Here is a 15,786-nt window from a genome sequence, read left to right as displayed (position 1 = left end):
AACAAAATTAATTAATATAGTTGAGGATACAAATGGACACAAATTAAACAATGGTCTGCTTCAGTTCTGGCTCATTTTTTTCTGTGCTCTATTTGCTAGTTAATGTTTCTCTGTGAAAGGTTACATGCAAGAGTTCATGGCTTTACTCACATGTTCATTCCAGGCATGCCTGGGCCACCTAAAGCATTCAGCGGGGGCCTCATTCCTCCTCCGTAACTCTGCAATGATAACCAAGGGTCAGACTACCATAAAGAAAAGAAAAACCAGAAAGGAAGGGGGAAAGAGAGGAAAGTAGGTTAATGATTTCCCTAGTAGAATTCTAGGACAGAGGCCTGTGTTTTTAATATGACTAATACTGTAAATTCAGTGGAAACTACATCAAAAAATGGATACTTGCCAGACAGGATTTTTTGGAATACATGAAACTTAGCAAATTATGAATAAATATAATGGCCACAGTATTTATGGAGAGGCAGGGAGGGAACAGGATCGTGTGTCAGCGGTTGGGAAACCCGGAAATACCAGGAAGGCGGAGGTTCTGCCGAATTTAACAGCAGGACCTCATTAGAATTTTTTAACTCCATTTCCCGCCCAGCAGCCGGCCAGATTGCGAACGGTCCCCGGCAAACGAGATGATTGGGGTTCGGTGGGATGGGGGGACTTGAAATGCAGCAGAGAGGAGGAAGAGATCGCCAGGGGAGGAAAATCGCAGGGAGGAGACATCGTGGGGGGGTCTGCGATAGCGGGGTGGGGTAGGCCAATCGTGGGAAGGGAGAGATTGCGGCAGGTTTGCTTGAGGGGCCGGGGAGAAGAACTCCTGCTCCTCCTGGCCTACAACCAGTGCTGGAAAAGCACTTACCTGCTGGATCTGGCAGCTCCCGCATCTCTTCAGCTGCCTGGTTTCCCAAGCACTGGGTAACCCGGCCGGCCAACGTTAAATTTAAATGCCTGCCAAAATCTGAGGAACGCAGCCTCATTAGCATATTATAATGACTGACCCGTTTCTCCAGAGCGGGTTACTCGCCCATCCCCCCAACCCACCACGCTAAAACCTGAAATAGGCACGTTCGCGGCGGGCTGGGGTCGGGTTTCACATTTTTAGCAATTTAACCACCACCACCCCCCCACCCCTCTCCTGCCCGTCGCGGGGGGGGGGGGGCGGGGGGGGGAGGGTAAAACTCCCCCCAATGTGTTTCTAACCAATTAATACATACATTTTAACATCTCCTAAGATGCATACAGCTAATAACGTAAACACAGTTACTGATTACCTGTGGTCCTAAGGGGGGAACCATCCCCCGTGGAGGAGTCATTCTCTGCATCGGTCCACCCATGGTTGGATGTCCTGATTGATAAAATGTCATAAATGTGAATTAATTCTCCCACGGTTATCAAATTCCTTCAAAACATCATAAAAGACTATGGAAAGGTTAGTACATTTAAGTTGATTTATGGATTTCATAAATTGGAACATATATTATGCAGCAATAAAATCTGTAGCAATCTACTAAATATCCATACCAAAAGGATTTTTTAATAGCATCTTATATTTTAAATGTAATAATCATATATAATACATAGAAGTGCACTTATAGAAATGCAAGTGCATTAAAGAAAATTGAAATCAAATAAAGAAACACAGCTAAGTAGGTATATGCAAACAGCTTCAACTTAATCGCTATACAGTGTCATCCAGGTAAAACTTACTGAAGCTTGCATTTGCTCTATACAACTGTAACAGTGGTTACACTTGGCATCCTCCATGACAAGGAACTGGGGGTCTGGGGGAGGGGGGAAAGAAAAGGAGGAGCAATGGCATATGCCATCTTTACCAATTTAGCAGCAACTCACAAATTAAAGATAACACATTTAGTAAACATTATGACTAATGTTTTCATACTGTAATCATTTCAAATATTGTCTTGTACATATGGGGGTACATTTTTGGATACTTTGCTCCCAGAGCAAAGTCTCAATCAACGGGAGTACAGATCGGAAAATCAGGCATACTGACCTTCACACCCGATTCTCTAATCCCGCAGAGGGAGACTCTATACTGGGAGTGGATTCGTCAAAAATTTACACCATGTACGTTAAAATCAATTCAAATTCTAGGCTAAAATCACTTTTTGGCTTCAATTCCACCTGACTGGCACAAAAAAGACAAAATGTTAGACCTGTTTTAAAAAGTTGGAGCATCTCTTAAAACCATTGAAATAGCTGCCTCTGAAACATATTATGGAACTGAGAAAGATATTCACCCTGCTGTCGTGTTGGGTCTATCCCACTGGGCAGCAATGGTTGTGTTCCTGGGACTCCTCCAAGTGACTGTTGGGGAGGGGATGAAACAAAAACAAACACACTTAACTGAAAATGTATTTCTTCCAGTTCTACGGTATAATTCTTGTTCAACCAAAATCTTGGTATACCAAATTTTAGACTCTTATGCTAATTACACATTAGATGTAACTGTTCCATACACATTTATTGCACTCAAACCTACCTATTATACACAAAGGTATAAAGGTAGATTCAGCAATTCTACAGTGTTGTAGTCTCATCTCCAGCCTGCATCCTCCGGTCTGGTAAGATTCAGCACTAGGAGCATAGGATCACTGAACAAACCCTATATTCTGGAAGCGAAGAGCTATCGTAATAATGGACACTGAATTTCCATTAGTGTTCACAGTATCATTTTATGCACTGACGTGTAGTGTGGGGACGGACAATAGAGATATGCAAATAAATTTTCAGGGCTGCTACTTATTAAAAACATTGTCCCTAAAATCTGCACATCAGAAAAAAAGCAAAATATGCAAATTGCTTGTAAATAGTCTTTTCGAAGCAATTTATAGGTATATGTATGCCCCATGCCTCTCGCAGATTTGGCAAAATGCCTAACAAAGAGCCAAGAAAACCAAGATATTTTGGATCTTTAGATGATATGCAGGCAAACATAATGCAGCACAGGGAGTGAATATTTCGCAATAATTATATAAGGTTGTACTCCAGGAACAGTACTTTAGATTCTCGCCCCCTCCCCCTAATCTTCTCATTCCTCTCCAGAAGATATTAGAGTATGGTTCCACAGGTGCTAGAAACCCTCTGGTACCTTACCTAAGTGGCCATTCTTCATGTTGAGCCTAGAAAGTGAGTGCTTGCAAGCTATTCCACTTAAATAGGACTTCACAATCGTACCCAATTCTGTCTTCGCCCAATATTCATACACAGGCACTTTCTAGCAGGATCACTAAATAAGGAGCAGGGAGTCTGGGTGATTTCTCCATTGCCTAGTCTAAAAGCACTGAGGCCAGTTGTGGTGACCACATTGCTGTCTTAGTTAAGATCAGTTAAATGAGTGTGGCCAACGACTGAACTGGAGACTCTCAAATGGCTCAGAACCACACCAAGTGATGACTAACCTATTAAGACATTGGGAATGCACTGCAATCAGACCTCTTATGCATCTGTAGTAAAGTCAGCATAGTCTGCAAGATCAAAAGGCTTATAAACCCATAAAGATACACGAAGATGATCTTGTGCAGTGTATCAAAGAAGAGGTCAGACAGTCACTATCAATGAAACAGTTTAAAAAAAAATAAAACTATGCACTTTGCAACTTAAAAATATCATCTTTAAATATCACTCTTCTCCCCTCACCACACAAACCTCCCCAACAAAATGTTGATCTCAAAGGACCAGCTGGTACAACAGTACTGAATCACAGAGTTTCTTTTGGAAGGGGCGGGGGGGTAATTAGTTAGAGATATGATGCTGCTAAATTCTTACTGCAAACACATTTCTTTTGCTTAACTATATATCCTATGTTTTCTGTCAATTTTATACATTTAACTTTATTTCCTAGCATACCAGAATGATGCATTATGAGAATCACAATAGGTATGTGACCACAAATGAACTGTCATTTAGCTTCTTGGGGAGAAAGTGAAAATGTATAGAGTATGTGCCCTTATAGTGAGTATGAATCTATTCAATCATTGGCAGTTTAGTGGAGAGGGGTAGGTAGTCCCAGGCCAAATCGAATTTCTCATTTTCTTTTGTGTAAGTGAAAACCCTATTATAGTAGTTTCACCCATAAAGTACCTGCTCCGATTGTGGGATGTTTCACCTGCGCCCTTCAGCGTGGGTGAAATCACTGAAAAACCTTACAGGTTTATTTTATCTATCCCATGCAACAGGGATACAACCTACTACCATTTTGACTTGCACATCAGTTACAGGAAAGTTATTCTCCTTTCCATTCGTACAGTCTTAAAAGTCACACTTTTTGGGGGTCTTTGTGACCCTCATTTCACCTCTATGACTTGGTTTCAAACTCAACCCAAACCCGTGAGATGAAGGCCTGGCTCTCTCTGCTGACTGTTAGGACCTTACTTGAAGTCTGGGCAATATCAACTATCCACTGCACAAGACTGACACTAAATGGCAATCTCACTCAGGGAGGTAGTTGACGTGGGAAATAATTTTTAAAAACACACTGGTCCAGATGGTGTGCTTCTGAGGATGGGGTTAAGGCATATTCTTGGAGAAGAGGAAAAAGAGCTTTACTATATAGCTAGCTGCGCTATGTAAGATAAGAACATAAGAAATAGGAGCAGGAGTAGGCCATACAGCCCCTCGAGCCTGCTCCGCCTTTCAATAAGATCATGGCAGATCTTCCACCTCAACTCCACTTTCCCGCCCCGGCCCCATATCCCTTGATTCCCTTACTGTCCAAAAATTTATCTGGGAATGCTTCATGTGGACACTAGGTGCTGCAGATAAAAAAATGTTTAATTTCCTAGCACCGGCTTCCCTCAGCCTAATAAGTATAAAACTTCATTTAAAAAATGTAAACATTAAATCTGAAGGACCTGAATTTCAAGTCCGCAATGACAAAGTCCAAACTTACCATTTATCCCAAAGCTCGCTTTTTATGATAGGCATGTGGAGGATAATATAACTTCTGAACTTAATAACCAATGCTGATGCATTACCTTCAAATTTATGCCAATATTCTATACAAGTTGTAGCTTTTTATGGTTTGTCCTGTAAGGGTTATTTTCTTCTCTCTATTCAATTGAATCTCCTTGCATCAGACACCATCCATTGCCAATATGCTTTGGAGATAATTCTCCCTGCTGTTTTCCTGTTCCCTTGTGGAGTGCAAATTTGGCCTCTATTTGGTACTTCTCCACACCAATGAGATAAATAATTCAGCATGTGAAAAATTGCGGGCACAAACCCAAATCGGACCACTCTCTGCTGGTGTGCAACAATGCGCCACAGGAATGTGTTTGGTTTTTCCTGCTTTCAGTTTAATCTTTAAAATAACAATATTCAGTTTTCAAGTATAGAAAGATAGGCTTGTTACATAAAATATATACACTTCAAGATTGGTCTCATAATTGTTAATAATTCCTCCTTATTTTCAGCAGCAATATCAAAAACCTAATTAACATGAGGAGGAAGCTTTTCATGTCCTATCAGAATGTAGCAAATCCTTCATCAGTGCAACTTGTAAGACTCACTAATAAAAACTTTCTAGTCACAAACATGACTGTTTGGAGGCTCTGAACCACCAGCATTTTCATTAAGCAGTTTAGAATACGAATATGTGATTAATAAAAAATATTTAGCTTTGAATCCTATAGGTCGTTCAAGTCAATTCTCATTCACCTGCAATCAAGGTTGGTTAAACAAAATCTGTACAGCAAGACAGCACATTAGTAGGGTATTCTTTTTGTGTCATTGTTTGCTAAATTTCTTGGAAATTGATCTGCTGTACGGGATCTCTTGGTAGTTCAGTGAAATTTAATGATCAGAGCCTGCATACTACTCTATCTAGCAACACCTCCATTTTAATTCTTATTGCAATACAGCACAGTTCCTTTATGTCCAAAACCCCAACTGAGTATGTAATGTTGGTATCTTGTAATATGTCACCAATTGCACACCATTTCTGCAATACTAATTTCTGAACATTCGGCAAACACATAGGGGGCAATTTTAACCAACACCTGTCCAGAAATGGACGTGATCGGGTGCAATGCTGTTTTAACACCCTGCTCGATTTTACTCTCTACTGAAATCAATGGAAATTGTAAACAATTTTACAACACCAAGTTATAGTTCAACAAATTTATTTTAAATTCCACAACCTTCCTCAGGTGAATGGTGTGGAAGGAGGAAGGAGGAAGCCTCCGAAAGCTTGTGGAATTTAAAATAGATTTGTTGGACTATAACTTGGTGTTGTAAAATTGTTTACAATTGTCAACCCCAGTCCATCACCGGCACCTCCACATCATGGAAATCAATGGAGAGTAATATTGGGCTGGGTGTAAAACCAGCGTTCCACTTGATCCTGTGGGTTTCCTGCCTGGTGAGTTAGGTTAAAATCAGGTTCCCCTCCAAGTCACACACCATTCTGACTTGGAAATATATCGCCGTTCCTTCATCGTCGCTGGGTCAAAATCCTGGAACTCCCTACCTAACAGCACTGTGGGAGAACCTTCACCACACAGACTGCAGCGGTTCAAGAAGGCAGCTCACCACCACCTTCTCAAGGGTAATTAGGAATGGGCAATAAATTCCGGCCTCGCCAGCAACGCCCACATCCCATGAATGAATTTAAAAAAAACTTTCCAAATTGCTGCAATTTTATAGATTGGTAAAACCTTTGCCAGAGGTTTTATTTCGGTATTTACAATGAGGGTCCAGCACAAAAGGAATACACTCAGATAACACTCCCAATAGTGCAAGAAATTTACACTGTCTACTAACAAATTAGTTTATGTATCTCTTTTTTTATTTGCAGTTGCTTAGAGCAAAAGTCATTTGTCTTTGTTACAGCCTTTTAGGGGCCAGTATTTTGAGTCCAAGTTCTGGTGCTCTATAAACAGGAAGGAACTTGGATGCAGAATGAACTGCTGGAGTGACAATGAATGACTTGATCATGTTTTATCCAAATGATGTGGCATATTTTCAAAGATTTCATTGTGTATACCCAAAAAGTACACAATTTTTTGCTGATTGTGATGATTTGGAAACAAATCCATTAAGACTCAAATTAAGTATTTTTACAATATGACCATTTATGTCACTCCCACCGCTAACAGAAAAGCTAAAAATAAGGTGCAAATTATGTGTTCTCCTCCCTTTCCCCCTGTATCCTCAAGTTATGGCTAGGATGCAACTATTAAATTAAGATTCTCCCAGGTGGTCATCTAGAAAGATTGCACACATTGTCTTGGTCAAAATAAAGCAAAATGATCAACACAACCACTTGTTTTTCAGAAATTGTTAATCCTTTTATTGCATCTATTTTTTGATCTTTGTTCCTTCCCTGTCCCCAAGAAAGGAATAATATTGCAAAAAAAAGAGTTAGCTATTTAAGAACGTAAGAAATAGGAGCAGGAGTAGACCATACGGCCCCTCGAGCCTGCTCCACCATTCAATAAGATCATAGCTGGATCATGGCTGATCTTCAAACTCAACTCAACTTTCCAGCCCGATCCCCATATCCCTTGATTCCCCTAGAGTCCAAAAATCTATGGATCTCAGCCTTGAATATACTCAACGACTCATCCACAGCTCTCTGGGGTAGAGAATTCCAAAGATTCACAACCCTCTGAGTGAAGAAATTCCTCCTCATCTCAATCTTAAATGGCCGACTCCTTATCCTGAGACTATGGCCCCTAGTTCTAGACTCTCCAGCCATGGGAAACAACCTCTCAGCATCTACCCTGTCAAGCCCCCTCAGAACCTTATATGTTTCAATGAGATCATCTCTCATTCTTCTAAACTCCAGAGAGTATAAGCCCATTCTACGCAACCTCTCCTCATAGGACAACCCTCTCATCCCAGGAATCAATCTGGTGAACCTTCGGTGCACTGCCGCCAAGGCAAGCACCAACAACCAGAATGGCTATTGAAAACAGAGAATTACAGATCTTAACCTTAAATACATGCGATGCCAAGATTATAGCTGTTTCCTGTTTATTAGGAAACATAGCATATAAAGAAATGCTTTGTGTTTTCCTTTTATTTTCTGCAATTGTAGCTCATACCGAAGTATGAGTTTACAAGAATGAGAGGGGATCTTATTGAAACATATAAAATTCTGACAGGGCCAGACAGACTGGATGTTTCCCCTGGCTGGGGGGTCCAGAACTAGGGGTCACAGTCTCAGGATATGGGGTAGGACATTTAAGACTGAGATGAGGAAACATTTCTTCACTCAGAGGGTGTGAACCTGTGGAATTCTCTACCACAGAAGGCTGTGGAGGCCAAGTCACTGAATATATTTAAGAAGGAGCTAGATAGATTTCTAGACACAAAAGGCATCAAGGGGTATGGGGAGAGAGCGGGAATATGGTATTGAGATAGAGGATCAGCCATAATCATACTGAATGGCGGAGCAGGCTTGAAGGGCCGAATGGCCTACTCCTGCTCCTATTTTCTATGTTTCTATTTTAAAAAATCATTGTGACAGATATTTCAACAGAACAAATATCTGTAACAACATTGTAAGCAGCAGTGAGTATAACATTTCATGAGATACAATGTAAATGTGCAATGAGTTTGTTAATGTCATGCAATACAAATATATTTTTACCTGGTTAGGTATTCTGAGGGGCGGCCGGGGGCCTCCTGGATAACGAGGTGACATGAAAGGCTGCAACAGGCAAACAAATGGAAAAAAAAGTGTTATATAACAAAAAGAATTCAACTTATGCACCATACTTATTTTTAAGTTTACAATTTCATCTTATGTTCCACTTTCACAGGGTCTTGCCTCCAAGCAATCTCCTTCAAGGGAGAAAGGGGGCATTAGCTCATGGACTTTCAACATGCCACTTAACTGCATTCATCCTTTAAGAGATCACTGGTCCGGCTAGGTTTCTTTTCTCCTATAAAGGAAGGAGCATTATTATCAGAAACCAACACGATTCATCACCAGTGCACCTGAACGTCAACCATTACTGGGTCACAACCGTACTCACAGTGATATGAAGCAAGCCTTTTAATTGTTAAGTCAATAAGCCAAACGTGGTAATTCATAGTGTCAAAACATTCTCAAGTTTATCAGCATGGAACTTAATCAAACAGCAAATAAATCTGTGCAAATTATACAGGTACAAAATCCAAGAGTTATCTACACATTTAAACTGTACAGCAAAAACAAGTCAACACACAAAATAGAAGGCAACTCAGCTGGTTTGCATATGGTAAATGCCTCAACCTGTTACCCACAACAGCAACTACAAATCAAACACCCTGTAAATATCCCAAGGCACTTCCTGGTGAGATTACATTGTTCCTGGACAACAGAGTAACATTTCACTGCAATAATTGTAGTAACAGTCTGGTATGATATCAATGCTCTATATTCATTGCCTAGATACATATTTCTGCCTTTTTAAAGTATCTACTTCTCTCAACTGTTGTAAAAGTGAAATTGAAAGGCACATCAACAAGTTTGTTCAGCATCATGGTGCGAGTTCATACCCACAATTCCCATTCTCAGGTGACTCAAATTCCTAATCTCTACACCATAGAAATGAGTGCCAAGCAGAGGCTCCACTAACATGCTACACCACTGCGCCGATTATAAAACCTTTTATGTTTTAAATATTTAGAATGTGTCAGCTCTAAATGCTTAATCATATGTGCCAAAGCAGTTTGTTTCCATGGGCCAGAATTTGCAGTCAAGGTAACAGCAAGTCTAATGGCGCTCGCCATTATTTATAGGTAAATGGTAAAGCAACTTCAGGCAAGGAGCAGATGCGCGGTTAAATGTGGATATCCAAGAGCTGCTGTCCGAGTTGCATCGCTCTGCCATTAGCTTTGTGAAAACGGCATCTCTCCCTTAGCCTCCAATTTATTTTTGGAACTTGGTGTGTTTGCCCATTAATTGCCTATTAAACTCGCCACAGAAAGTTAAGTCTTGTCATTACAAGCCCAAGTGCCCTTTTAACGACGTGATAATTATTAATGACCGCCAATCAACCTCTCTGGCACCAAAAATTAATCATTATACGCATGAAGTTTCATTCTTCAGGTTTTGAATTTTTCAGGGAAATTTTAAAAAGTGTCAAATTTTAAATTTTACATTTTTCTTCCTTTTCCATTGTCTCTTTTTTTCTCTCTTAATCCAATCTTTCTTTCCCTCTCTTTATTTCTCTTTCTGTAACTGATTTGACATTGAATTCACCCCCTTTAATTCACCCTTCTTCTCAGTCCTTTGTGTTTATTTCCCAATTAAGGAGATACCCTGTTGGTTGCCCTGGTCACTCAGGTTCCAGATGCCCTGTTTCCCTCGCTGTGCCATAATCAGCTTGCACTTTCAGCAACTTTTTTGACTTGATGGGTGCAGGGGCAAGGCTAACTAACAGCAAACGTTGTTAGATGCCCTGCTACAGCAAATTCTGGCCCATTATATTGCACCACAGAGAACTTACACACATTTCTGCAGAAGCTTGTTATTCTTTTAGTGCTAGTGATTGCAACAAGTGACACCTGGTGTTAACAAAATCATTTATAAAAAAAACAATTTAGGCTGCTTACCTCTCTATGTAAATTTAACTAATTGGCAACTGACCAAAAATACAAATACATTTTGCACAACTATTGTTTCAAATTCTTCAATACTTAAAAATATAGCAGTCTAGAATAATAGGCATTCTGTAATAGACATTGTACAGTAGTTGACAATTCACCTATGGAGATTTACCTGTACCTGAGTCCAATGGGCAAGTAATGAATAGTTTAAGTATTACTGAAATTACATTCTACTTTTACAACAGTCCTCAATTAGAACAGTCACTGGACACAAGGAAATATGCCAGTATGTTAAAAACATAAAAATTAAAATGACCAGCTCCACTCTGAACATTCACTCAATTTTCAAATACTGTTAAGTATTTAAAACTGAACCAACATTCACAAACGTAAAAACATAACCTGCTTGCAAAAGTAGCTTTCAAAGACATAGATAAAATACATTTTAGCACTGCACATCCTCAAACAAACCAACTTCTATCTGTTTCTAGTTGCCAACTGAGGTCATCTAAGATCACTTTCAAGAAGCAAATATGTTTGAACTGAGACTGAACCAACGGCTGCCGACTGTTTTCTAAGCATTAATGATAAACTAGGTGTGGGTAGGAGGAGGAAGGTAAGTGGGGAAGCGAAGTAAATACAGTTGCCAATGTTTTATTTTAAATTAAGTAAATGCACGAACATTTGAAAGGCCAGTATACTGGTAACTTTTTTGGCTTTACAACTACAATTTGGTAAAAAAAAACAATGGCTTATTAGTGGTGCAGGTTTCACCTGCATTGAGCTACAGAAAGGCAAACTGGCAGATGTAATACAACTCCTGATAGGTTGTGATTAAGTGCAGTTTTTTTTTGCACCTGTTTATAACTGGTGTTGGTTGCTGTGAAATATCAGCCTATTGGTGGGGTTTTAATTTTGTTCTCTAATTCTAAAAGACAACGGCCCTGATATTTACAGAAAGTTGGAGTGACATCAGGGGCGGGGCCAGAAGATCGCAGGGGCAGGGGCCCCCCGCGATCTTCAGCCCCGCCCCCGCCCCCCCACGATCTTCCGCCCCGCAATCTTCCACCCCTGCCCCCTGCGATCTACCGACCGCGCCCCCCCCCGCGATCTCCCGCCCCCCCTGCGATCTTCTGTCCCCGCCCCCGATGTCTCTCCAACTTTCCGTAAATATCAGGGCCTTTGTCTTTTAGAATTAGAAAACAAAATTAAAACCCCAATATGTTGATATTTCACAGCAACCAACACCAGTTATAAACAGGTGCAAAAAAAAACTGCACTTAATCACAACCTATCGTGGGGGCGGTGGCAGAGGATCACGGGGGGGCAGGGTCAGAAGATTGCAGCAGGTCAGGTTGGGAAGCCGGGGGAAGCACTCCTGCTCCTCCTGGCCCACAAGCAGTGCTGGAAAAGAACTTACCTGCTGGATCAGTCAGCTCCCACCTCCCTTCAGCTGCCGGGTTTCCCAAGCCCTGGGAAACCCGGCCCGCAACCATTAAATTTAAACGACTGCCAAAATCTGAGGAACGCAGCCTCATTAACATATTATAATGACTGATCACCTCTCCAGACCGGCTTACTCGACCGCCCCCCCAACCCATCGCAGTAAAACCAGAAGTAGGCTCGTTCGCAGCAGATTTGGGTTGGTGTTCACATTTTTAGCAATTTAATCTCAACCCTTTCCCACCAGTAGTGCGGGGTTTAAAATGCCCCCCATAGTATTAATACCTAGCATTAATTCTCTCTTAAAATTCAATTTTTGGTAGATTATTTAAATGCTCAGAAACAATATTTGCTAGCTGCAAATTAAAATAATAATTATTAGAACAGTTACTTTAAATAACAACCTGCCAACAAGGTAGAGCCCAGATGATTAAAATAATGCAGCTGCTAAACTGACCTGGAATAAAATATACCTTCTTATGAAGAAATATATATCCAAATAAAAAATAGTCAGCAGGCCCTCGAGGGTCAGCCACCATGTGGCAAGCTAAAAAAAATTAAACGTAGAAGTCCTTTTTAGAATAACTAGACATGAGATGGTGCAACGATATTTTTTCCATGAACACCTGAGGATGAACCATAGAAGTTTACAGCACAGAAGGCAGCCATTCAGCCCACTGTGTCTGAGCTGGCTTTTTTGCTAGACCAATTCAAAATCAATCCCACTTCTCTGCTCTCTCCCCATAGTCCTGTGTATTCCTCTGCTTCAAATGTTCATCCATGTTGAAGTTATTGGAAGATCTTATACTGGAATATTGCCTTATGATGTTTCAGAAAGATGGATAACCAGAGATAATGCCAGCAAATTAATGCATACTACAAATTAATTATGTTAATCATTCGGCCAGATTTTGCGAGCTAACAGCGCTCACCATTATTTCTGTGCAAACCGTACAACAACTTCCGGCAAGCACACACGTGCAGTTAAACGCAGAAATCTGGAAGTTGCTGTCCGAGATGCGATCCTCCTCCACAAGCTCCGCAAAAACGGCATTCAAGTGAATGGAACAGCGTTAAGTTCCTGCACTAACGTCGTAGATATGGACTAATCTCACCAGAAAAAGTTAGGGCTTGTCCATTCTGATGTAAGTACCCTTTTAATAGTGTGGTAAGCCTTAATGACTGCCAAACAACCTCTCTGGCACTGAAAATTAACTTTAACAAGTGTGGAGTCCCATTCCTTCAAATTTTAATTATTGTTGGACATTTAAAACAAATTAAATAATTTTTTTTTTACTTTTTCTTTGTCTCTTTTATCTCTGTCTCTTAATTCAACCTTCCTTGCCCTCACTTTATTTTGCTTTCTGTACCTGATATGACATTGAATTCACTATTCGAACTTACACTTCCTGGTTCAGTCTCTGTGTGGCTTATTAGCGATGCTTCAATCTGATTGGTTATGGGGACACATAGCTGCTTGCCCTGTTTGCACAGGTCCCAGATGTCCTGCAGAGGGTGCTCTGTTTTTTGGCTCTCTAATTTACAGGAAATTGCCGTGCAAAAGCTCATAGAAAGTCAATGGGCTAGTGCAAGTCTAACAAATGGCAAGTTTTAATTTATTTGACCGATTTAAAAAATAATTTTGAAAGGGTCTTTATCAAACAATATTCCTCCACTGAAATATAATTAAATATTTATAAAATATAAAATATATTTACAAAATATATTCATAAAATAAACTCAGGTGTAACATTTAACACCTGAACAAATCAAAAATATTAAAGCAAAAATCTAAATGTATGCCATCTTGGAAGCATTTTATTCAAAAGCAATACATAGGTTTGTGCCAGTGAGAAAATTAAAACTTCTCACCAAGCAATGATAAACATGCAGATCAATGCACATACAATAATAGAAAGGTTACAGCACGGATGAAGGCCATTCAGTCTATCGAGTCCGTGCCGGCTCTATGCAAGAGCAATCCAGCTAGCCCCACTCTTCTGCCCTATCCCCATAGCCCTGCAATTTTTTTCCTTTCAAGTACTTATCCAGTTCCCTTTTGAAAGCCATGATTGAATCTGCCTCCACCACCCCCCTGGCAGTGCATTCCGGATCCTAACCACTCACTGTGTAAAAAAGCTTTTCCTCCTGTCACCTTTGGTTCTTTTGCCAATCACCTTAAATCTATGTCCTCTGGTTCTTGGCCCTTCCGCCAATGGGAACAGTTCCTCTCTATCTACACTGTCTAGACCCTTCATGATTTTGAAGACCTCTACCAAATCTCCTCTCAAACTTATCTGTTGGAGAACAACCCCAGCTTCTCCAGTCTATTCACGTAACTAAAGTCCCTCATCCCTGGAATCATTCTAGTAAATCTCTTCTGCACTCTCTCTAAGGCTTTCACATTTTTCCGAAAGTCCGGTGCCCAGAACTGGACACAATACTCCAATTGTGGCTGAACCAGTGTTTTATAAAGGTTCATCATAACTTCCTTGCTTTTGTACTCTCTGCCTCTATTTATAAAGCCCAGGATCCTGTATGCTTTTTTAACTGCTTTCTCAAACTGCCCTGCCACCTTTAACGATTTGTGTACATATACCCCCAGATCTCTCTGTTCCTGTACCCCTTTTAGAATTGTGCTCTTTAGTTTATACTGCTTCTCTTCATTCTCCCTACCAAAATGTATCACCTTGCATTTTTCTGCGTTAAATTTCATCTGCCACGTGTCCACCATTGCCACCAGTCTGTCTATATCGTCTTGGAGTTTATCACTATCCTCCTCACTGTTCACTACACATCCAAGTTTTGTGTCATCTGCAAATTTGGAAATTGCAGATTTCTGTACACCCAGGTCCAAGTCATTAATATATATCAAGAAAAGCAGTGGTTCTAGTGGGGAACACCACTGTACAACGTCCCTCCAGTCTTAAAAACAACTGTTCACCACTACTCTGTTTCTTGTCACTTAACCAATTCTGTATCCATGCTGCTACTGCCCCTTTCATTCCACGGGCTTCAATCTTGATGACAAGCCTATTATACGGCACTTTATCAAACGCCTTTTGAAAGTCCATATACACCACATCAATTGCATTGCCCTCATCTACCCTCTCTGTTACCTCATCAAAAAACTCTATCAAGTTAGTTAAACACGATTTGCCTTTAACAAATCCGTGCGGCTTTCCCTAATCAATCCACACTTGTCCAAGTGACTGCTAATTCTTTACCGGATTATCAATTCTAAATGTTTTCCTTACACTCAGGTTAAACTGACTGGCCTGTAGTTGCTGGGTTTATCCTTACACCCTTTTTGAACAAGGGTGTAACATTTTCAATTCTCCAGTCCTCTGGCACCACTCCCGAATCTAAGGATGTTTGGCAGATTGTGGCAGTACCTCCACAATTTCCACCCTTACTTCCCTCAGCAACCTAGGATCCCATCTGGATTGGGTGATTTATCTATTTTAAGTGCAGTTTCCAGTACCTCCTCTTTATCAATTTTTAGCCCATCTAGTATGTCAACTACATCTTCCTTTACTGAGACTCTGGCAGCATCTTCTTCCTTGGTAAAGACAGATGCAAAGTACTCATTTAGTACCTCAGCCATGCCCTCTGCCACCATGAGTAGATCTCCTTTTTGGTCCCTAATTGGTCCCACCCCTCCTCTTACTACCCGTTTACTGTTTACATGCCTATAGAAGACTTTTGGATTCCCCGTATGTTTTCCGCCAGTCTATTCTCATGCTCTCTCTTTGCCCCTCTTATTTCCTTTTTCACTTC

At 40.6% G+C, this 15,786-nt stretch overlaps 1 protein-coding gene across 3 annotated transcripts in view; it reads right to left on the bottom strand.

Moving 5' to 3' along the window:
• The window catches only part of LOC137320867 (single-stranded DNA-binding protein 2), a 429,480-nt gene that overhangs the window by 100,642 nt on the left and 313,052 nt on the right, over positions 1-15,786 (bottom strand). For all 3 annotated transcript variants that reach the window (XM_067982791.1, XM_067982792.1, XM_067982793.1), the window contains 4 exons: positions 8,618-8,677; positions 2,262-2,328; positions 1,272-1,345; positions 151-218 (listed from right to left, as the gene is read on the bottom strand). In XM_067982791.1, coding sequence (XP_067838892.1) covers positions 151-218; positions 1,272-1,345; positions 2,262-2,328; positions 8,618-8,677 — 269 coding nt within the window. The remainder of the gene's footprint in view (positions 1-150; positions 219-1,271; positions 1,346-2,261; positions 2,329-8,617; positions 8,678-15,786) is intronic.

This window comes from Heptranchias perlo, chromosome 4 (assembly GCF_035084215.1).
Source record: "Heptranchias perlo isolate sHepPer1 chromosome 4, sHepPer1.hap1, whole genome shotgun sequence".
NCBI lineage: Eukaryota > Metazoa > Chordata > Chondrichthyes > Hexanchiformes > Hexanchidae > Heptranchias > Heptranchias perlo.
Note: the sequence above shows the minus strand (reverse complement) of the source record. Positions and strands in the feature narration are given on the sequence as shown.